Raw genomic sequence first — 24,698 nt, forward strand, 5'->3', positions numbered from 1 at the left:
ACGATCGGATCTTTGCGTCTATGGCCAGCTTAAGGGAGAGTATACGCCTTCAAAGAGACCACAGGGAGGGGGCCCCTGAGAGGTAACTTATAACAAGTATTCAGAACTATTTCTGAACTGCCCCAAAGGCTACAGTAGTTAAAGGAGCTGCCCATGTAGTTTTTATAGTTCCTCTTTAATATGCAGGATACGTTGGTTATAAACAGGTAGGGATGTACAGTAGCACAAAGCTATAGCCAATGTCAATATTGAGAATCAGGGAGAAGGCAATGTACAGTACCTGCTCTGGCAAACAAAACCCTGGTAATAGATACAGCAGTGTTAAATGTGACCTCTGCCCAAAAATGGTCTTAAAGCCATTTGTAAATGTAATTGCTATTAAAAGCAGTATTGGTTTTCCTCTTTCTGTATTTTGATTCTGACTCTTGAAACAAAGCAGATCAGTTCATCCCCACTTAGTCGTCAAATACAAGAAAATCTACTACAAGTCCAAGAGCCAAGTTCAAGACTGAGATATGGACATATTACTGGCTAGGAGCATGCCTAGAAACTGTACAGTGACCTTTACACGCTCCTATCACACAGAACTTGATGCTAAAGTAAGCATGATGTTTACCTTTCCTTGCCCTTTAACAAATGTATATTGGAAAGGTTCATAGAATAGAATACATTTTCTTTCATCATACAGAAAGCATTGGTAGCTGATTTAAAGGAGAAGGAAAGTTGTTTACCACTTGGGGGTGCCAAATGTTAGGCACCCCCAAGTGAATGTATTTACTTACCTGAAACCCCGGGACGGTGCTCCTATCAGCAAAAAACTGCACCGGCCCAGGGTTATTCCACTGAGCACCACGGAGCGATCTTCTTCCGGCTTCTTCTTTCTACACGCGGCTGCCCATGCGCATTAGAGTGAAAAGCCGAACTTTAACTTAAAAAGTCGGCTACTTCATTCTTCTGCGCATGCGTCTGCCCCGGGAAATTTGAAGAAAGAAGAAGCCGGAAGAGGATGGCTCTGTGATGCTCATTGGAATAACCCCGGAGTTTTCTGCTGATAGGAGCACCAGCCTGGGGTTTCAGGTAAGTAAATACATTCAGATGGGGTGCCTAACATTTGGCACCCCCAAGTGGTAAACGACTTTCCTTCTCCTTAAACTCATAACAAGATCCATTTGGTTGCTATTGGTTGTCCTTTTAAAACATATATTAATGTTTCCCCACAAATCAGTGGTTGGGGGGACAAATGTGGGTGTAGGGCTCTTCCATAAGATGAGGTACAGACCATTGCTAGCGACTGATTTATGTACAACTGATTTATGTCATTGCATTAGTGCTTTTTGCCTGTTTTGTCCCAAAACAGACTCTTCCCTAAGATTTAATTCAACATAACCACAGATAGAAATATTCATCCAGAGACTACCATTAAACAGCAAAGGTACTAAGAGAAAAGTACTTAAGTGATCTTCCTCTTTACCTTGGCTTTATCACTGATCACATGATATCCATGCCACAGTACACAGGATCCTACAGGTGTGAAAGTATCAAGTGCTATCCCCTATAGATTCCATAATAAGTAAATAATTATAATTTTCAGCAAAGACTTCCCTTTTCAATGTAATGATAAAACAGTACAGGTATGGGATCCGCTATCTGTAAACCCCTTATCCAGAAAGCTCAGAATTATAAGCAAATAATTTTAATTTTTAATAATAATTTCCCTTTTCTCTGTAATACTGAAACAGTAGCTTCTACAGGATCCAAATTAAGATATAATTAATCCTTATTAGTAGCAAAAATAGCCTATTGGGTTTAATGAATGTCAATTTTTTTTAGCAGACAAAATTATGGTGATCCAAATTATGGAAAGATCCCTCATCCTTAAAACACAGGTCCCAAGCATTCTGGATAACAGGTCCCATAATTGTATCTTATACTTGATGGTAACTGAGCTGCATGAATCCATATTGGTGGCAAAACAATCCTTTTGGGTTTAATTGATTTCTAAATGTTTTAAGCAGACTTAAAAAGTATGGTGATCTAAATAACAGAAAGATCCCTCATCCAGAAAACCCCAGGTCCCAAGCATTCTGCATCCTACACCTACACCTGTCCTAACAAAAATGCTTCCTCTCAGTATATTCCTTATAATCTTATATTTTAAACTTTATGACTTAACAACATTAATGTTTAAAGGGGACATAACCCCAAATAGTTTTGCCTAATGAAAGGAAAAATAATTCTAAGCAACTTTGATGCTGAAAATAGTTTCAGTAATGTTGTAGTTGTAACATGTAAATGCAATCACTATTTAAAACAGTATATGGCTGTCCCTTGCTATTCTCTTCACCCGCCAGTCTCGCTCTTAAAACAATGCAGCAGAAGTCAGCCGATTACCTGTACAGGTATTAGATCCGTTATCCGGAAACCCGTTAAACAGAAAGTTCCAAATTACGGAAAGGCCATCTCCCATAGACTCCATTTTATTCAAATAATCCAAATTTTTAAAAATGATTTCCTTTTCCTCTGCAATAATTATACAGTAGCTTGTACTTGATCCCAACTAAGATATAATTAATCCTTATTGGAAGCAAAACCAGCCTATTGGGTTTATTTAATGTTAACATGATTTTCTAGTGGACACTGAGGCAACTACGGGTGACTATGGAAACGCATTGTGGCGTGTGCATTAGCGCACACGACTTTTCTTTATAGCCTATGGGAAAACACGCTGAGGCAGTTCGGGGAGATAGTCGCTCAGAAGACGAGGCGATTAGTCGCCTGGCGACAAAATCTCCCCGAAGCTCCTCGTGTGATCTAACCCTTCGGGGCAAATGTAAGAAAGGGCGAAGTGGCTAACGCTGGCGAAATTACGTTAGCGAAGGAGATAGACTCTAGCACAACTTCGTACTCAAACGGCAGACGTATTTTTGATCAGGCGAAAGAGCGTTACTACGCAAATTCACTACGTTTTTGTTTTTACTAAACGTTACCTCTATCGCCAGACTTGCCTTCACCACCTCAGACCAGGCGAAGTGCAATAGAGTAGATAGGACTTGGTCCAAAAAAAGTTGAAATTTTTTCCAAGTCCCAAAAACACTGGCGTCTTTTCCTCTTTACAGGGTGATAGGCTGAAAAAGATTGTACATTTTTTTTGGGTACCCTCCTCCCCCCCTACATTTCCTAACATATGGCGCATAAACTATACTGTGGGCACATGTGTAGGGCAATATAACAACTCTATTTTATTTTATTAAGGTTCCCTGTGCTTGTGTAGTGTAATGTATTTGCTGAAACATATACGTCCATTGAAATTTAACTTCCCGCCGTATGCAAATGATCTAACGCTAGCGCAACTTCGCTATGCCTGCCGTAGTAAAGTTAGCGCAACTTCGCACATGTTCGGTGCCGGCGATGAAACGTCGCAACTTAGTGAATTAGCGTTGTCTGTGCGAAGTTGTGCCTGGTCAAAGCCGTCGCTGGTGAATTTTCACCCGTTAGTGAATTTCCCCCTTAAGGTATGAAGATCCAAATTACAGAAAGATTTGTTATCTGGAAAACTCCAGGTCCTGAGCATTCTAGATAACAGGTCCGATACCTGTACTATAGTGATGTGTGGGTTGATCAGATCATTGGCCCTAGGGCCAATAATTGGATTTTCCACTGGGGCCTGATTATTCAGAGGCTCTCTAGTTTGCAATTTCAGCAATCTGGTTGATAAGGTCCAAATTACCCTAGCAACCATGCACTGATTTATATAAGAGACTGGAATATGAATAGGAGAGGGCCTGAATAGAAAGATGAGCACTAAAAAGTATCAGTAACAATACATCTGTAGCCTTACAGAGCAAATGTTTTTAGATGGGGTCAGTGGACCCCCATTTGTAAACTGTAAAAAGACAGAGGAAGGCAAATCATTCAAAAAACTATAAAAAAATAAATAAATAATGAAGACCAATTGAAAAGTTGATTTTTTTTTGCTTAGATTTGACCATAACTGAAATGTGAACCACCCCTTTAAGATTAGAAACAATTAATATAAAACGCCAAATACATTTCTAATTCTATGAATTTCGGGCCTACTGCATAAATACAAGATTTGTTTTATGAAGCCACACAGAGCAAAAAGCCAAAAGGAATACAGTGAGGTCTCCTATGGAAGGGGGGGGTTGCACTGCTATAAAGTGTAAAGTGAGGATTTTTCCAGCTTTTGTTCTTAAAGGAACAGTAACACCAAAAAATAAGTATTTTAAAGTAATGAAAATATAATGTACTGTGGTGCTGCATAAGTAAAATGGGTGTGTTTGCTTTAGAAACTTTACAATAGTTTATATAAACAAGCTGCTGTGTAGCAGAAAAAGGCACAGGTTACACAGCAGATACCAGATAATCTATGTAGTATATAATAGGATTCTTCAGAACTAATCTGTTATCTACTGTGTATCCTGTGCTTGAATGGCTGCCTCCATGGCTAAACATCAGCTTGTTTATATAAACTATAGTTTTGCTTCTTTCATTTTTTGGTGTTACTGTTCCTTCGATACTTTGTCTTTTCCCTTATGGCAAATAAAAAATATATTAAACATTAGCAAAACAACACCAACTATTGTGGTTACAGAACTATCCCCAACTGCCCTCTGGTTTTTGACAATTGGCTCTATCACCCCATTAATTGTTTTGGTGTATGGGGACAGGCCCAATTTGGCTTTGTCAGTTGTATTGTGTATACTAGTCACAAGTTTGTTCAGCAAGGCCAAGCTGAAGCTCTGAATGGCAAGTGAGATTAAAGGATAAGTATTCTTGTTTATTCAAGAGCATCCAAAGCATTTTAAAGTGGACCTGTCACCCAGACACAAAAATCTGTATAATAAAAGTCCTTTTCAAATTAAACATGAAATCCAATTTCTATTTTTTATTAAAGCATTCATAGCTGCTGTAAGCTCATTTAAAAATCTCAGCTGTCAATCAAATATTGTCTGCCCCTCCTCTATGCCCGTGGCATAGAGGCGGGGCAGACAATTACTTTCACTTTCCATTCAGCACTTCCTAGATGTCACTGCTCTCCACACATTCCCCCTTTCTCTTTACCATTTAATTGTGTGACCAGGGCATGGGGATGGACATCAGGTCCCCCATTCTGGTGCACAAACAAGATTCTGAGATGATACAAGGCTTGTCTTAATAACAGTGTCCACAAAATGGCTCCTGCCTGCTTGTTATAATTATGAATTCCCAGACTAAAGGAAACAAGATTCAAATAATTTATATAGTGTAATTAAAGTTCATTTTGCTTGACTAATGTGATAAAATAGGATTTTGAATATTTTTTTTGGGTGACGGGTCCCCTTTAATGTAACAACCACCAAGTACTTGTCTGCCTCTTTTACATACATTCATTCAATTCTGCAAATGCATAACATAGAATCATTAATCAACCAATATCCTAAAAATCATTCAGTGTTTTCCATTATTTGAAGACTAAAGGTGAGCGGATCTTTCCCCGATATGCCACTAAACAGCATGGCTATATCGGGGGGTAATTCGAACGTTCAGCCGTATGGCCGAACGATCGAATTACGATGCGCCAAGGGGCTCCGATGGGTCGGTCGGTTAAAAATCCAACCTTCCCGATCGATATCGTGGCCAGATATCGATCGGGAAGACCCGTCGGAAGCCCCCATACACGGGCAGATAAGCTGTCAAATCGGTCCAAACGACCGATATCGGCAGCTTTATCTGCCCGTGTATGGCCACCTTAAGATGCCATAACACCCAGTCTCATAGAACACACCGGGTGTTTACAAAGAAAGCACCCAGGGATCCATTACAGTAAAAAAAAAAAAAAACAAAAACAAAGTTTAGTGGCAAAAACCATTACACACTTTGCTGAGCTGCACTGGAGCAGATTACAAGGACGATTTCCAGTAATGGAGATGTGTATGAAATGATGGGGGGCGGGGAACCACTTTAGCAACAAACAAGTGAAGGGAAAAGAATATCCATGTCTCAAATGATAGTGGGAAAGTGAAAGGGTAGTATTGCATTATTAAACAAAATAAAGTGTACGTGTGGGAAGGAGCAGAAATCACTGCAATAATAACTTTTCCACCAAGTCTATGAAATGCAAATCTTACAGGTGTTCCCAGCAATATGAAAACCAGATTATTCTACAACAAATTCTTTTTTAGGAGTCCTAGGACAGGTTTAACCAGTAGAGCAAATTCTGCCGTTGGTGGGCCGAGAAAGACCATTGCTGTTGGGCGTTTGCTGCCAAATAGTTTGCAGCTCAGCAAAGGCAAAACAAACACAGAATCTGAAACTCACCTAAAACAGATGCAGGAGCTGTTACATTGGTTCATGCAAAATGCAACTCAAAATCAAGAGCAATAGGATGACTCTAACTTAGGAATGAACAGGGAGTTATTATCACACAGACCATCTGATCTCTCTACATTGCAAATAGCACTAGCAAAATTGTGATTAGCTATTACGTATCAAACTCTATGCAAATCAACAGATGTCGACAGAGGACCTCCTGATTGTGGGGCTGAATAGTTCTGGTAAATGATAAAACACAACACAGACGTGGTTGATTTCCCTGCTCAGGGCAGAGAGCATGCACCACCCCTTGTGCACTTTGCTCACTGTACCTTTACACTGTTATTGCAGCAGAAAACCTGTTAATTTTCTAATGGCTGCTCCTGTATATTCCATGCATGCTAACTGTATACTCTGCTCCTGTGCATGCCATGCATGCTCACTGTATAATCTGCTCTTGTGCATTTCATGAATGTTCACTGTATACTCTGCTCACTGTACCTTTACACTGTTATTGCAGAAGAAAACCTGTTAATTATCTAATGGCTGCTCCTGTATATTCCATGCATGTTCACTGTATACTCTGCTCCTGTGCATGTCATGCATGCTCACTGTATACTATGCTCCTGTGCATTTCATGCATGTTCACTGTATACTCTGCTCCTGTGCATGTCATGCATGCTCAGTGTATACATCCCCTGTATTCCTTGTACATTACAGGCTAATTCCTCTCAATTCCAAGTCTTCTCTATACTATCCCCTGTAGTTGCTCTGGTATATATGTTTATGTATTGACTGGCTGCTCATTCCATGTTCCTTAGCTGCTTGCTACAACCTCTGATCACTGCATGCAGGAATGCCTGGCCTCCCTGTATTATACCTGCACGCTCCGTATAACCACTGACGGGATTGTTTATTCATATTACCTGCTTTCTCTTTATAACCACTGAAAGCTGCTCCTGTCCTTTACCAGTCTTATCTATAGAATTCCCTATGGCTGCTCCTGTATATCCCGTCTGGCCTGCTTAATTCCTTATGTCTACTCCTGTACAGTTTCCGGTCTCCCTACCTGACTGTTCCTGTACATCCCCTTGCTCATTCCTGTATATCCCCAGGTATTTCCATAAACTCATTCCTGTACATTCCCAGGCATTTCTCTATGCTCATTGCTGTATATTCCATATCTATTCCCTATGCTCATTCCTGTATATTCCCTAGTCTTTCCCTATGCTCATTCCTTTATATTCCCTAGCCCTTCCCTATGCTCATTCCTGTATATTCTGTAGCCTTTCCCTATGCTCATTCCTGTATATTCCATTGGCTTTCCCTGTGCTCATTCCTGTATATTCCCAGGCATTTCCCTATGCTCATTCCTGTATATTCCCTTGCCCTTCCCTATGCTTATTCCTGTATATTCCCAGGCCTGTATTTGCTCGTATACATTCCCCGGCAGCCTCTCTCCCCTCCCTCCCCAGGATTAGCCCTTTCCCCGCTAAAGCAGCTCTTGATCCATCCAATCCGGTGATCAGAATACTTGGATGAGACCATTTGAGCTAAATCCGCAGGTTAAAAACAAGCTGACCCCATTCAGGAGAGCTGTCTGTCTGTCACTACGTGCCCTTGTGACTAGCGCATCTCCCCCAGGAGCCTCTTACCTGGACTCACTGGTGACACCCCGGGGCTCTGCGGGGAAGTCTTTGCAGTCCCTTCCGCCATCTTCCAGTCTCCAATAAATGTCTATTCCGATCCTGGTACTTGTCTCTTCCTCCCGTGTATATCCAGGCGCACTGACTGCAGCGTTGTCTCCTCCCACCTGTCACATCTGGAGGGTGGGAATGAGGAGATCTCTTAGTCAGCAGCAGCTCAGCAAAGCCGTGTACGAGGGTGTTGAGGCCGCCGGTGGGCAGCGCAGTGTCCCAGTCCTCAGTCACAGACAGTGTGAGAGGTGAGTGCTGGGAATGAGCTGGGTAGGAGGAGCAGGAGGCGGGACCAGCAGATTTGCCTCTTGGCATCTCATGAATCCGCTTTACCTGTGTTGAGCTGTGTGTGATGAGCTGAGTGTGATGAGCTGAGTGGTGGCTCCCGGGGGGGAGGGGCTGGAAGGAGGGTCCCTGGGACTGTCTTACACTCACACCCACCTCAGCCCCAGTCCCCCACCAGCTAAAATAAGAGCCGTGTCTGCAGTTATAAGTGAGCGGAGGAGAGCAGCTAGGAGAGCTAGGGCAGCAGCTGCTGAAGTCATGGAGGAGGCGGGCCCTTCATCAGCTCCTTCAGGCTTCTCCCCTGCTACAGCTCCTGGTAAATCCCGAGCTAAACAGAAGCTCAGAGCAGCTGCCCCTGTACTTCCCTCATTAACCCCTGCTCCTTCCACAGGCACCACCTCTGCTCACTCCCCCAGGCTCCCTCCCTCTCAGCCTGCAGACAGGACTCCTGCTACTGAGGGCTCCTCTGCTAGCGACCCCGTCTTCTTTCATTCCCCACATTACAGTCCTGGCTGGAGCCCTTTACCATATCTTTCCTGGCACAGAGCCCCCACCACTCTCCTCAACCCCATGAGTCAGTGTGGGCTCCATTCCATCAGGCAGGAGGGCCCACACTATGGGTAGCAGGCAGGCCCGGACTGGTAGTCTGTAGCTTCTGGAGAATGTAAGAGGGGCTGCTGTAAGTTGCCATAGACCAGGGGGTCCAACCTGCTGCTCAGGATGGATATAAATGTGGCCCAGCTTGAAGGAGACAGGAAAGGAAGAGAAGGGAAAAAAAGAAAGGAGTTAAGAAATAAATGTATGGAAATAAAGAGAAAATGAGAGTGAAATAACACTTTGTGCTCTCTAAGTCCAGACACATTAACCACCTCAGTCTGACGTCTTGTTAGGAACAGACTTACTATGCCAGGTTGTAACAATGTGGTGACCTATGGAGTAGGGGGGACTCTGCCCATTGCCCAGTTAGTAATAATATAATAATAAGTCTATTTAATATCCAGGTGTCCCATATTCCAATGTATAGCTTCATCTGGTTATCCAACTGGTATTGTAGTTCTTTTCTGTATATTTTCTTTAATTTTACAAATCAAAAGTGTTTGTGTATTTCATGTGTGGCCCCAGACAATTTTTCTTTTTCCAATGTGGCCCAGAGAAGCCAAAAGGTTGGACACCCCTGCCATAGACAGTCACTATTTAGTGGGCTGGTGGGGGATGTTTGGGCCTCTGTGTACTTGAAAGTCCAGGGCCAATTTTGAATCCCAGTCCCTGATTTACACGGATCAGGTTACAGTTGACCGGGAGAAGAGATTTGACAAGAGTGACGACAAAACACCCAAGGTTGCCAAAACTTTTGGCAATTGGCTCCAGGCATTTACTGTTTTGGCTTGTGTGGTTGGGAAAAAATTCCCCTAGAAGTGTTTAGAGCATTATATATATGAGGATTTAATTTATGGGGCTTATAAAGTCCATGGTAGTGATGTGGGGGCCGGCGTAATTCACAGAGAGACCTGCGCGTTTGGGCCAACCTTGCTTCCCCATTTGTAGGTCACGGTTTAATAGGCGCATGCCTGCTCACCTCACGCCTTTTGTGACATCAACGGCGGGGCAGCGCAGGTCTGTAAGAGGAAGGGGAAGTCAGGTGGGGGCGGATTGAGGGAGGTCGGGTCGGCTGCGGGTCGTGGAAAACGAAACCCACACATCACTAGTCCACGGGGGTTCGGCATGGTGGCGGCATGATGAAGAATTCTGGAGGAAATTAGCCTGTTGTCTGATGTAGGATGTAACAGGAAAGCCACTAATGTGTGGATCCAGCTTATGATGTCACAGAGGCCGCCACCCTTTCTACCAGGAGTCGCTGGCTTGGCCCATCGGCCACTAGGTGCCCCGGAGCATGCTGGTTGTTCAGTGAAGGGCACTTTAGATATTTTAGATCCTGAAAGTTTAAGCATGATTGCTCCTTCTGTGGGGAGCCAATTCAGTCCTCAGATGCTACAAGAAGGCCAAGAGCCCAACCAATCCCCAAGTAGGCCAGAGGTCCCCACTGAGAATCCTGGAGATGTCCCCCTGGTTAGACCCCAAGAAAAAGAAGCGGGAGTCAGCCCTTCTCGGGTGCCTTGTTGTGTTCAGTTTCTTTATTCCTTTCAAGATAAATTCAAACCCATGTTCTCTGGCAATCTAAAGTAGGGATGCACCGAATCCACTTTTTTGGATTTGGCCGAACCCCCGAACCCTTTACGAAAGATTCGGCCGAATACCGAACCGAATCTGAACCCTAATTTGCATATGCAAATTAGGGGTGGGAAGGGGAAAACATTTTACTTGTTTTTTGACAAAAAGTCAAGTGATTTCTCTCCCCACCCCTAATTTACATATGCAAATTAGGATTTGGATTCGGTTCGGCCAGGCAGAAGGATTCGGCCGAATCCAAATCCTGCTGAAAAAGGCCGAATCCCGAATCCTGGATTCGGTGCATCCCTAATCTAAAGTCTGTTCGAGAACACCTTGAGGTAGTAGCTAAAAAAATTACAAAAGGAGGTGGAATTGGGTAGGATGGTGGGCCCCTTTTCTTCCCCACCATTCCCGAACTTGAGAGTCTCCCCTCTGGGTGTGGTCCCTAAGAAGGAACTGGGGATGTTTGCATTATATACCATCTTTCCTACCCTAAAGGTGAGTGTCAATGATGATAATTTTTTTTGGTCCTTGCCATTTGGGTCTGGTCAATAGTGTTCTCTTCACATGCCCGCTGCGACTGCGGTGGCTAGCATCTGGTGTAACCTTAATGTGGTATAACACGGCAATGCTGGGTTATTGTTTTTTCTTAATGGTTTCAATAAAAGCTGTGGCTGACCTCCCCCATTAAAAGGGGAACCTGTGTCTGGTGTTTTATTGTGTGAGTGAGGTGCCCAGTGGCAGCTAGAACTTACAGCACTCTGCTGGGCAGGCGTTCCCTCTTCTCAGGGAGTCTCCTTACTTTCCTAAAATACACCTTGACCCAATTCCACAGAGTGTTATTTCAATATATTAGTCACGAGGGAGTTGCGTGGCCGAATAAACCCGAAAGTCTTCATGCTTCCTCTCAGAGACTTATCCTTATATTTTATAAGAAGTTGTCCATTATTCTCTATATAATCCACAAAAGGCACCAATTTTCAGTAAATGATATCCTTAAACGGTGCTCAGCCTTCAGCTATAATTGGTGCAAATGGGTGGAATTTGTGTCAGGGCTCTGCTGCCTTCAGTTACAGAACAGTAGAACATGTCCATCACATTATTTAAGTAGCCCAAAAACATGCCACTGAGGTGTCTTCATTGACTTGAATGGCAGTTTCCTGCTCACACTTGTTATATAAAAAGACTGATGCAATATTACCTAAGCCAAGTAAAAGCTTGTCACCCAAAGCCCCCCATGTGCCATTACCCTTAAGGAAAACAATGACAGAACAATGGCAATAGATATAAAGCAGGGCACCATAAAGGGGGTACACACTCAGGGCCCCCATGGGCAGGGTTTGGGTGAATCATGGACAGGGTTTTGGCATAATCATGCTTGATATATACTTATCAGAGAAGTGGCCATTGGCCCCAGAACCAGTGGAGCTATGGCACTCCAAGAATTTTCCATTCCCAGTTCTAATTGATTGATTTGTACGGGCAGTTGTGAGACATGTATAATGCAATTTTTTACCATTGGGCCCCATTCTGCTTGTTTGCAGGGCCCACCACCCATGGAGCCTAGTTAACCAGTGGGCTAATAATTCGGGCCCTGTGATTACTAATGATGGTCCTTTAAGAAGGTATCTTGCATCCAACCTGATGCACCCAACCCACAGGTAAACCTTCATTTCCTGGTTTTCGGTTCAACCCGAACATCACTAGTGAACATATTTCTGCATATGGCTATAACTAGCTGCACATTAATCATTCTGCTTGGTAGGTGAGCTCATCAAAGAAGCAGATCGTTTGCCAACCCAGGGCCAAATCAGGCTGATCTGAGCACTTGGTCCCCTCGGTTGTTTTTCAGTTTGAATACATTTAGCTTTGTCCTTATCAGCTCCTTCCCTGGAATTTATGTTTGTTTCCTCGCTTGCTCATCTCAGTTGGAGCCTGTGAATTGTTGTGCAGTGAGATCTGAAGGCCAGACCCAAAGTAATTGTGGCATGTGATGCCTAGACCAGAGTCCAGTATTTGCCTGGGATTTGGGATTGCCTTATTTGACAATATCTGAGTTTTGGCCAGATATACAGTAAATTGGGTAGACTGTCTAAAGGGACCAACTTAAGGAGGAATATTGAGGGACACATTCTTGACTTTGGGAGCTGTGTAGATATTTGCTGTCAGGGCTGTCCAGTTGGAGGCCCCTGAACCCTATGTACCTCAAGAGTGCATTTTTGTGGCCCTGAGGATTCAAAGCTTTGTTTTCATCATACCACCAATATAGTTCAGCCTATGAATATGCTATATACAGTAGTAGGTAACTGGCTGCTGCTGTGGTTCCTACTGCATGTTGAGGAGTTAGGTGCAGAGACACATGCATAAAATGTTAATATGTGAAGATAGGTAGACATGATGTTCCACTGCAATAAAAAACTCACCCTGTTTAGCATAAAAAGGAAACAAATGGCTTTCTTTGACCTAAGGAATATGTACATGAAATTATTAAAAACTGTATTTTTGCATGTTTTGCTTGACAGGTATGGACTTGTTGTTTCCATCTGCTTTCAGTGATTCTCTGCAGCAACACCACCTAGTGGCAGAATGCACACATCAATCAGTGAGTATTAAAGGAAACATAAGGTGTAAAAATACAATTATCAGCCAGAGCATTATACTCCTCTCAATATAGGAAGGATCTGCTTATGTGTGTCTCAGGCTGATTTTTTTTAAAAATTCTTCCAAAACCCTACTAGTCACGCACATTTTTTAGCCCACAGTGAAAGCTGCACATATATTATTCATTATTGCCCAAATGACTTGATGGGGTTTAACGTTATGTCTCCTTTTATTGGTTGATGCATATAGAATGAGTTGCCCTGCTTTGTGGGAAGGCCACAAAGGCCCAGGCTTAGGGTGGCAGACAGGGGCAGCATGCCGCTCAGTCACATCCTATTTGTTCAGAAGCACCAGGAATGCACAAGAGATCTGAGACCTCTTTAAATCTCCTGTGTGCCTAATCCCCACTGCTCCGATGGAAATCTGTGCATGCCCGCAGATGTAAGGGACGGCGGAGAAGCAGTCACAGGACCCTCTGGCATAGGGGCGCCCAATCATAAATCTTGGCCTTGGTCTATGTCATTTCTGTGAGGTCTTACATCCTCAGACATAGACATGACTACTAAAGGGAAGTACCAATGGAAACATTTGTATTTCGGCTTTTTGTAAATGTGGCTTTGTAGTGCATTGGGACTTGGGAGCACACTAAATTCAAGGGATCTATTCTGTAGGACAAACAAAGCCTGTTCTCCATACATATGTGACTTGTATCTGATGTGTGATCTAATGAATGTGTTGAAATGATGTGTATAAGGGTAAGGACACACTGGACGATTTGTCGCCAACGTTTTTAAAAAGCAAATCGCGGCGACATATCGCTCGTTTTGTCTCTGAACAAAACCAAATGAAAGACGCCAGCTCCTGTGCCCACAGCGCGTTTGTGAATCGCCTGTAGTTCCAAAACGCACTGAGACCCTTTTCCGAGCGATTTATCAGAAATTGCATGTACTTAGAAAAGCACTGAAATCTCCTAGACACGCACACACATACAGATAAGTAGCAGCAATTGTATTAAAATTACAATGCGAACGCAATGACGCAAGAACGTAAAGACGCCAGGTTACAGCGGGAAGCACAAACCGTTTCCGGTTTGGGTGGACACGTACCGCACAGAGTAATGGGATACAAATCGCTCTGTGCCAATAGTCGCTGTGAATCGTCTGTTCAAAAAAGACGATCGTCTTGTCGCCGCGATTTACTTTTAAAAACGTTGGCGACAAATCGTCCAGTGTGTCCTTACCCTAAAAGAGAAGTAGATCCAGGGACCATTCAGGTAACTAAATAGACATAATGGTGTATTTGTTTTAGTAGTTTGTTATCAAGTTAAACATTGACTGGGATTCTTTGGAAACAAAGAGAGAATCATGCAAATTGGTAATTACAATATAAAAAAGGACATCTCTTGGTGTGGGTTGAATGATGACATTGTGTATTAGCGTTTGTTTTCTTACAGCAATGGATGAAGCAAATAGAAATCCAGTTAGTGAATGAAAGAAGAGCTGACTTGCTCTATTTGCCCCGATTGCTTTACAGAACCTGTTTCTGTTGAATATGGGCACCATTTTTGCTGAGATCCACTTGGAGGGGAATGTTCCCAGTGCCAAAACATATCCAGATGCAAATTTTTCCATTTCTGTCTTATGGAGAATATGGTGGAAATGACTGGACCCCTTGCTGTTTATAACATTTCTCATATTAGTAAGGCAATGTGAAAAACACCAGGAACCAATGAAACTCTTTGATTAAGTGGATGCGCTGGAAATTTGCTTGCTGTGCCGAGAGTCAGTGGAGCATCAGACCCATACTGTGATACCAGTGGAGGAATTAACTAGAGAATTTAAGGTGACAAAACAATAAAACTTAAATCTGTGAATGGAATCCCAGGTGCTCTAGAGCCAAAAATGTACTGCCAAGATTGCGGTACAGTTCTAACTCATTGTGATGGGTCACTTTGTTACAATCATTGGCGTAACCTGCCTGCTTCCAACACTGGGGCAGATTTACTAAAGCGCGAATTGTCGACAACGACCGATTCGTACACTACGCACCACTTCGCCAGGCGGAAATTCGCTACCACTACGCTAATTCACTAATATGTGAAGTTGCGCCCTGGGCACCGAACGCTGGCGACTTATCGCTAGTGTTACTTCAGCAGTATGAGCATTTCATAGTGAAGATGTGCTAGCGTTCGTTTGTGCCTAAAAAAAATGCATGTGATTTTGCACTTAGGTCAATTTGCATATGGCGGGTGATTTAAAGTTGTATGGAGGTCTTTACTATTAATGTTGGTGCAAATGCTTGAAGTTACCACTTTTTCTTAAATTTGTCCAGGGAACCTTAATAAAAACAAAAGAGTTAGTATAATGCCCTACACATGAGCCCACTGTAAAAGGAATGTTCCATATAAAATGTCTGGAAAAAAACGGTTACCCAAAAAAAGCTTGTCAGGATTTTTGCAGGCAATTCTGCTTCAGAAAAGTCGCCAGCGTTTTTGGAACTTTAATGCATTTTCAGCAAACAGGATATAATGTAAGTGACAGAAGATTGAGGAAGATCTAGCTTCTTTTTAGCACTTTGTCTGGTCTGAGGTGGTGAGGTCAACTCTGGTGAAAGAGGTAACGTTCAGTAAAATCCACACTTTAGTGAATTTGTGGAGTAACACCTGTTCACCAGAGGGAAAATATGCCTGGTGATAGGGTCCGAAACTGTGCTAGCGAATTAGCGCTTGCGCCTGTTAGTGAATTGGTGATGTCCCTGCTGTTGGCAAAGCTAGCGAATTGTCACTAACGTTAGCTACTTCGATCTTTAGTAAATCTGCCCCACTGTGTTTAATTTTACCCCCCCCTCAAATAAACCAGAGCACCGAAGCTCCAAACTCATCTATCTTTGCCTGTAACTACTATAGAAGATCATTATTTTCTACAGCAATAAAATTTAAGCAAGCATATGAATACTTATCTGCCACAGTCATCATTCATTGCTTGCTAAATATAATAAATTCTGTTCCTCGGAAGAGCACATCAATTGAGTGTATTTTAGATAACGTTTAATACTAGTATATAAGGCTGTCAGTTCCTTTATGTAGCACTAACTGATGCAAATATATGTTTGTGTTTAGGTTCAACTCAAAGATCGTCAGCACTCAATATATTGCTTTGTTGCACTTAATCATTGATCCACGTTTTATTCCGATTACTACCTATTGTTGAAGTTCACATGGACCCAGCCTGCACCCTGGTGACCGTTGTTCTGATAGCAATATATCTTTTATAGTAATCTATTCAGTGTTATACCCACCTCCTAGCAAAAGTGGGTGACACAGACAGTCAGAATTTCATTCAAGTAAATGGGAAGCGGCTTTAGCATGAGAGGCATTTTGATTGCAAGTATAATTCCAACCACTAGTGCTTTCAGCTTCATTTTCAAGAAAAGCTTTTACTGTTATTTAATTCTACTTTTACATATATAATAGAGCTCTTTCAAGGAAAACACAGTTGGGTTGGGGTGTTTGGGCTCTGGTACATGGGGCATTTTTATTGCAATTTCTTGTAGTTATGATGCCCACTGTTGGTACATTAATGCATTTACAGTAAAGGTTCAGGTAGAAATTGTAAATTGTGGAGCTTCTGCTGTTAATTTTTGTTTGAGTTTTACAACTTTCAGTTTTTTCTGGAGTTTTCAAGCACATTATATAAGAGAACAAACTGGTATACAAAGGTGTATATTATACTTTAATACCAAGTTGTATTGCCTGACCAAATCTTTCTATTCTTTTGCACACAATATACATTCTTTGGGTTGTGAAGAGTAGTAATAAATGAAAAAAAAAATCAGTGGCTCCTTATTTTTTGGCTATGAAATCTGTAAACTTTTTACTTTTTTTTTAAATTTTACTTTTTTACTTTTCCCCCCCACCCAATATCATTTGTGGAATTCACTAGGTTTAACAAATGGCAAAAGAAAGAGGAGGTAGGAGTCTTCTATACAAGGTCCAGCACTTTGCTGTGCTTCCAGATTTTTGCTCAATAACACAGGGTTCATTGCATGATTTGAATTTTTACAGAGTGGAAGGGATTTTCTGTTGCTTTGACATCCATGGGAGATGTGCTTATCCATAGGCGAAAAAGTGTTCCATGTGTAATTACCCTTTAAGACGGAACTTCTACATAATTCGCCAAAAATATCCTTTATTTTATAGCCACTCCAATGCCGGGTGTAGGGTCAGACTGGGGGGGGTCATGGCCACCAGGGCTGCCATATCAGGGTCCCCGCACTCCCAAGGGTCCCCCTCCCCAGGCGCAGGGACTCCTCCCCCCCCCGGCGCTTACCTGCTTCGCTTCTTCTTTATGAGACCGGGCAGGGGAGGTCAGGAGCGCCAGCTCTCTGTGGCCCACCGGGTTTTTTTCAGGTGTCCCGCTGGCCCGGTCCGGCACGTGGCTGGTGAGCATGAGCAAGGCTGTTACCAGTTTTGTATTGGTTCCCACTTGCATCTAGGGTTTTTATGGACCTCTGAGCTTTACTATATCATTAAACTATGCCTCAACCCCAGGGTGATATATTGAGGTTTCTAAGGGCACTATTTTTAATAATGACAGGCAGTTTTGACAGACCATTTTCCAATTTTGCAGACTGGTCACATTTTTTCATATTGCAGTGCTAAATATTAGTAGTCTATATTACATATATTTTATAGATTTGCCAATAGATTGTGACAAACTCCAAAGAGACAGCCCAAGTGGAGTGTATGTGATGGATGCACCAAATCCACTGTTTTGGATTCGGCCGAACCACTTAATCCTTCATGAAAGACTCGCCGAATACCAAACTGAATCCTGGATTCGGTGCATCCTCCCAGTATGTGATCAAGTCTGAGTCTTCCCCTCCGCTAGTTGTTACTGCCATGTGGAAACAGAAGGCAATAGCTGGACAGTGGTGCAGAGGAACACCCTAAAAAAACAGAGATCACTTGGCATGAATTTATACCAGCAATAAATATAGCTTAGGACATGTACTGAAGGAGTATTGGTTAGAGAATGAATATATCCACTTGTTGACTACTCAGAGAACCCATATGGTGCACTTCCTGCTGAAGGACAAAACAGGAATGAGTGATTTGCTGACTATCATATATTTAGCCTTGATGCAGAAGCTAATGGATATACCTTCTGGGGCCAATAGAAAATTATTTGCATGGGTCCAAGTTCAATGGCCCAAAGATATTCCCATAGGAATTGAGAGGACCTGTAGAGTGACTGTATCAAGATCTTGTTTTAGCAATTCTTCAGTGGGAAGTCATGGTAGTTGCAGAGGTGTGTAAAGAAGTGATTAGTACTAGTCAAATTCTGTTTGCTAGTGATCATGGTTTTTCTGGTACCTATGAGAGGATTGGGGTATAAGACACCTAGATCTGATCAAATCAAAATCTTTCCCTGCTCAGAGCCAAAGTTCCACATTATTCATCCTTTATTTCCTTTTCTCTTCAGCTTCTTCTCACTTTGTAATATATATATTCAGCTTCTACTCTACCTTTTGCATCATCCCCCCTCCCTACACATTTTATTTATTTTCTCCAGTCTCTTCTTACCATGTTGCCCCCCTTATTTGTGACCCTTTTCTCCACAAAAATCGGCCAATTCAGCCATGATTGGGTGATCTTTTTACATTTTAGATGAAAAGAAAATTTAGCACAGATAGCTTGCAGTATCAAGTATTGTAGCTCCCATACCAATTGGCTTAATTAAATTACACTAAATATGAATTCACATTCAGTGCAGTGATATGAACATTACTTTTTACTTATTATCCAGATTATCACTGAATAGAGGCAGAAAATATAAGTGATAGAAGTTCATATATTACCTTTGCTGTGGACTAAAGAGTGAAGAACAAATATTTGCTAATATAGATCTCTAAAAACAGCACATACCTTTATCCAATGGCTGCATGTACATAGTAATTGAGTGAAGGTTAGGTAATAGGTAAGCTAAGTCTCTGCTGCCCATATACTAAATACAGGTATAGGATCCCTTATCCGGAAACCCGATATCCAGAAAGCTCCGAATTACGGAATGGCTGTCTTCCATAGACTCCATTATATCCAAATTATCCAAATTTTTAAAAATGATTTCCTTTTTCTCTGTAATAATAAAACAGTAGCTTATACTTGACCCCAACTAAGATATAATTAATCATTGGAAGCAAAACCAGCCTATTGGGTTTATTTAATGTTTGAATGAATTTCTAGTAGACATAAGGCATGAAGACCAAAATTACAGAAAGATCTGTTATCCGGAAAACCCCAGGTTCTGAGCATTCTGGATAACAGGTCCCATACCTGTATACGTTTACAACAGCCATCATATTGCTCACCTACAACTCCTAGCTTCCCCTAAATTGAAGTCCTGTTGCCAATAGAAACCAATCAGCAATTATCTACTATAAGCTGGGAAATGAAAGCGAAAACCTGATTGGTAGTAACTATAGCAACTGCAGTTGTGCAATTTGCTCATAAATCAGCTGTAAAGGTTTAGATGTAAAAATGTTTTGTGGGTGCCTACAATTCTGCCAGAATTCTGGTTAAACATTGCATAGTTTCACAGCAGCATAAAATCTCATGAATTCATATTAGAATTTCTATTTCTAATGTCTATTGTGCCAAAAAAACACAAAAAAATTAGTCAAATGTAATGTCCCCTTGCTATCATGATGATGAATTCTGGGGTGCATTGTTTGGGAAAAAACATTGAGCTTGTACTTCATAGTGCATTTGCATATGTAAATGACCCCTATGGTGATCCAAATTCTAGAAATATGCCTTATCCAGAAAACCCCGGGTCCCAACCACTCTGGATATTAGCTTGCACACCTGTACCATATTCATCACGTGAGACTGTGACAAATTTCCTTCTCTTCTCTTCATATTGCTCCATTTATGATTAAAAGATTATCAGTAAAAGAGTGCAGGTTACACATGAATTTAATGGCTGTAATAATCAGGATTTTGGTCAGAGTAAAACTCTAGACTTGATGGACAACTTAATATGGGATGCCGGATCTCAGAAATAGAAACTGCCTTTGTTTGGGTACTCAACTGAAGTAGCAGGTTGTAAATGAGCCCTCATTCAATGCTACGAAAGAGCACTAATAAATGTGCAGTAGTGCTGTGACTACTGTGTTTATTACAATAAAAAAAAGCAATTTCTTGCAAAATGTATGTAGCACAGTTGTTATCCTTACAGAGTTGGATAGGAATGTCCGGGGGCCCCCAGGGCTGTGACTTTGAGGGCTCTCCTTGCAAGCTCAAGGACCCCCCTCCTCATCTGCTTGGACGATCCAACCCCACATGCCTTATTACATGCAGATTACCACTTTTCTCATTAACTGCGGCCGTGATCAGAGGAGAGGATGATCCGTATTGGTGAGGATGGTCTGACACTGTACCCTTAAGCCATACATAATATCTATAATACATGGATTTTGGTCAGGTTCATCGTTGACAGTCCAGACTGGCATGTAATGTGGATATCAAATCTATGACCAGATTTATAAAAGCAACAGGTTTTTTCAGTCTCTCTGGTGATGGAAGCTGATGTCTCTCTACTGATTGTAGCTACAGGAAGAGTTCCATAAACACAAGGGAACCAGTATCTGTAACTATACATTACAGCGGATCTGTTTTGGCACAGGAACAAAGCATTGATAAAAGGCAAAATATCTTTTTCGCTTTAACTTTGGCTTGTCAGTCTTCTGTTCCTTCTTGCAAGACTTTATTTTCCTCTTATTGCTTCCTCTTTTGCAAGAAATCTTTATTAGCTCAGTCTCTGCTTCATTTTCATTATTTTGTATCTCCAGCTCATTCTTGGGCATTTCCACATCACAGGTAGGTGTCGTCTCCTCGGGTATCTCTGGAAGATGGCTGCAAGGGGACATGTGTCCTATATCTGCAGTAGTAAATATTACTTTTTAACTTACCTCACATTCTTAAATAAACATACTTTACATTTTGGGAGGAGAACGCATTCAAATAAATAGCAGATATAAATATCAAAATAGCCCCCATGGTGCCTTGCAGTTTGACAAGCAGTGTCTTCTTTTCCACTCCAACTGTAGAGTCATAATATCTATAAACTGTGTACACTGGAAGGTATTGCCATTCACAAAGATGCATCTCAGAGAAACAATCACTTCTATGGTTGTACTACAGTTGTTTCTATACACACTGAACTTTCCAATATGTGTTTGTTTAGAGACACAAGCCCTATAAAGCAGCATCATGTATTGTATACGTTCCCCTCTCCCATTCACTTCTTTATCCCAGTGGTTTTTAGTCTGTGACTATTTTACATGTACTGTTCCTTTGTATGTCGTTCTCTGTACCTCTCACTCTCTTTCAGTAACAAAGAAGCCATTGGTAAGAGTGTCTGATTAGCACACATGCAACAACTGGAGCCTGGGAAGATGTTGAGTCCATGAATGGGCCATGATGGGAGAGCATCTATCAAACTGCAGGAGGCCCAGAGGAAACATAAATGATTTAACCTTTTAAATGCCACAGATCGTAGAATCTACGTTCTGTGGCAAAGGTACTTGAAATGCCACAGAACGTAGATTCTACGTTCTGCAGCATTTCCTGTTTCAGGAGCGGAGGAGCGGCTGTTAGAGCCGCTCGCTCCGTTCCTGCTCGATCCCCTGCCCCTAGGCAACGAGCAGAGCAGGGGATCGAGTGGCCCCTGGGGCGCGATCGCCCAGGGGCCCAAAAACAGCAGCAGGCACGTGTTACTTACGTGTCCTGCTGCTGCAGCCTGCACCGGATCGTCGATCTCCGCCCCCACAGCACACAGACAGGAACCACGAGGCAGATGTCTTCCAGGGGCTCTTCCTGATCGCCTGCAACAGTCTCCAGCGATTTTTTCAGGTTAGTGCAACAATTACACACACAAACACACCAACACACACTTATTACAGTAATACACACTTAGATTCACACTTACACACACTTACACATACATTTTTGGGGATTGGGGGGGTCACTTACACTCACTGCACTTACACACATGTGCACACGCACACACGCGCACATAACATGTAATTTACCATTTGTACACACGCACACGCACATACATGGCATTGTGGCCTTTTTTTTTTTTTTCTTATCGCATCGTTTCTTTTTTTGGCTGAAAAAAATGTTTTATTGCCATTACGCATAGCGTATTCGCTAACCGTACTGTGCAATACCTTTTGTATGTTATTTCGGTGATTATATTGCAATTTTGGGTATTTTGGTGCATTTTTAGCCATTTTATTGAATTTTTAGCCATTTTATTGCATTTTCAGCTCTGCATATATTGTGTTCACTTTTTTCTAGCCGTATAACCTGTTTGGCCCATCTAAAATATTCAAACTGTGATTCTGACAGCTGATAACACTAGTCTGGAAAAAAAACATTGATTTTTGTGGTTTTATTGGATTTTTTTGCATTTCACCCTTTACTGCCTTATTTTGTTTTGCCTTGTAAATTTTATCTACTATATATCCATTTGGGGGTCTCTGTGCGCCACATAGTTTGGTATATCTATGCATTTTGGGCATCAAAGTGTTCAGTAGACCTCTGGCGTTCATATTTAGGATGTTTTATGCTGATACGTTACGAAATGTGGGGCATATAATGGGGTAAAATTCAAGCTTTCTGACAATTTTCAGAAATTTGATAAAAACCGTTATGTTCAGCATTGCTTTGCAGTTTGGCAGTTTGCAGTAGAAACACTTATTTACCCATATTGGATTCGTCAGAATGTGTACTTTCTGAAAATATATGGTTTTCTGGGGTCTTTGTACTGTTAGGGGGGTCTAATGTCGCATAATACACACACCAGGTGCTTATATTGCAGCAGCCAGCGCGTCAGCTGTGAAAATGTATATACACTATTGTCATTTGGGGGTCTCTGTGCGCCACATAGTTTGGTATATCTATGCATATTGGGCATCAAAGTGTTCAGTAGACCCCTGGCGTTCATATTTAGGATGTTTTATGCTGATAAGTTACGAAATGTGGGGCATATAATGGGGTAAAATTCAAGCTTTGTGACGATTTTCAGAAATTTGATAAAAACGGTTACGTTCAGCATTGATTTGCAGTCTGGCAGTTTGCAGTAGAAACACTTATTTACCCATATTGGATTCGTCAGAATGTGTACTTTCTGAAAATATATGGTTTTCTGGGGTCTCTGTACTTTTAGGGGGGTCTAATGTCGCATAATACACACACCAGGTGCTCATATTGCAGCAGCCAGCGCGTCAGCCGTGAAAATGTATATACACTATTGTCATTTGGGGGTCTCTGTGCGCCACATAGTTTAGTATATCTATGCAAATTGGGCATCAAAGTGTTCAGTAGACCCCTGGCGTTCATATTTAGGATGTTTTATGCTGATACGTTACGAAATGTGTGGCATATAATGGGGTAAAATTCAAGCTTTCTGACAATTTTCAGAAATTTGATAAAAACCGTTATGTTCAGCATTGCTTTGCAGTTTGGCAGTTTGCAGTAGAAACACTTATTTACCCATATTGGATTCGTCAGAATGTGTACTTTCTGAAAATATATGGTTTTCTGGGGTCTTTGTACTGTTAGGGGGGTCTAATGTCGCATAATACACACACCAGGTGCTTATATTGCAGCAGCCAGCGCGTCAGCTGTGAAAATGTATATACACTATTGTCATTTGGGGGTCTCTGTGCGCCACATAGTTTGGTATATCTATGCATATTGGGCATCAAAGTGTTCAGTAGACCCCTGGCGTTCATATTTAGGATGTTTTATGCTGATAAGTTACGAAATGTGGGGCATATAATGGGGTAAAATTCAAGCTTTGTGACGATTTTCAGAAATTTGATAAAAACGGTTACGTTCAGCATTGATTTGCAGTCTGGCAGTTTGCAGTAGAAACACTTATTTACCCATATTGGATTCGTCAGAATGTGTACTTTCTGAAAATATATGGTTTTCTGGGGTCTCTGTACTTTTAGGGGGGTCTAATGTCGCATAATACACACACCAGGTGCTCATATTGCAGCAGCCAGCGCGTCAGCCGTGAAAATGTATATACACTATTGTCATTTGGGGGTCTCTGTGCGCCACATAGTTTAGTATATCTATGCAAATTGGGCATCAAAGTGTTCAGTAGACCCCTGGCGTTCATATTTAGGATGTTTTATGCTGATACGGTACGAAATGTGTGGCATATAATGGGGTAAAATTCAAGCTTTCTGACAATTTTCAGAAATTTGATAAAAACCGTTATGTTCAGCATTGCTTTGCAGTTTGGCAGTTTGCAGTAGAAACACTTATTTACCCATATTGGATTCGTCAGAATGTGTACTTTCTGAAAATATATGGTTTTCTGGGGTCTCTGTACTGTTAGGGGGGTCTAATGTCGCATAATACACACACCAGGTGCTTATATTGCAGCTGCCAGTGCGTCAGCCGTGAAAATGTATATACACTATTGTCATTTGGGGGTCTCTGTGCGCCACATAGTTTGGTATATCTATGCATACTGGGCATCAAAGTGTTCAGTAGACCCCTGGCGTTCATATTTGGGATGTTTTATGCTGATAAGTTACGAAATGTGGGGC

At 41.9% G+C, this 24,698-nt stretch overlaps 1 protein-coding gene and 1 long non-coding RNA gene across 14 annotated transcripts in view; one reads left to right on the forward strand and one right to left on the reverse strand.

Annotated features, from left to right (window-relative positions):
* The window catches only part of map7d2.L (MAP7 domain containing 2 L homeolog), a 92,717-nt gene extending 84,098 nt beyond the window's left edge, over positions 1-8,619 (reverse strand). For 3 of the 12 annotated variants that reach the window (XM_041581807.1, XM_041581803.1, XM_018246255.2), the window contains exon 1: positions 7,968-8,613. In XM_041581807.1, the coding sequence (XP_041437741.1) occupies positions 7,968-8,028 (61 nt within the window). In that variant the 5' untranslated portion in view covers positions 8,029-8,613. Of the gene's footprint in view, positions 1-7,967 lie in introns of all 12 variants that reach the window. The other 9 variants (XM_041581809.1, XM_041581806.1, XM_041581804.1 and 6 more) reach the window with 8 other exon arrangements.
* LOC108708012 lies at positions 8,128-16,909 on the forward strand. 2 transcript variants are annotated; one of them, XR_005965310.1, is made up of 4 exons: positions 8,170-8,257; positions 12,008-12,124; positions 12,986-13,065; positions 16,183-16,909. It is a non-coding gene; the product is annotated as an uncharacterized LOC108708012 (long non-coding RNA). The 2 variants fall into 2 exon arrangements; XR_001934363.2 differs by lacking the exon at positions 12,008-12,124 and having other exon boundaries at positions 8,128-8,257.
* Positions 16,910-24,698: the final 7,789 nt, after the last annotated feature.

The sequence above is a fragment of the Xenopus laevis genome, chromosome 2L, assembly GCF_017654675.1.
Source record: "Xenopus laevis strain J_2021 chromosome 2L, Xenopus_laevis_v10.1, whole genome shotgun sequence".
In the NCBI taxonomy this organism is placed as follows: Eukaryota; Metazoa; Chordata; class Amphibia; order Anura; family Pipidae; genus Xenopus; species Xenopus laevis.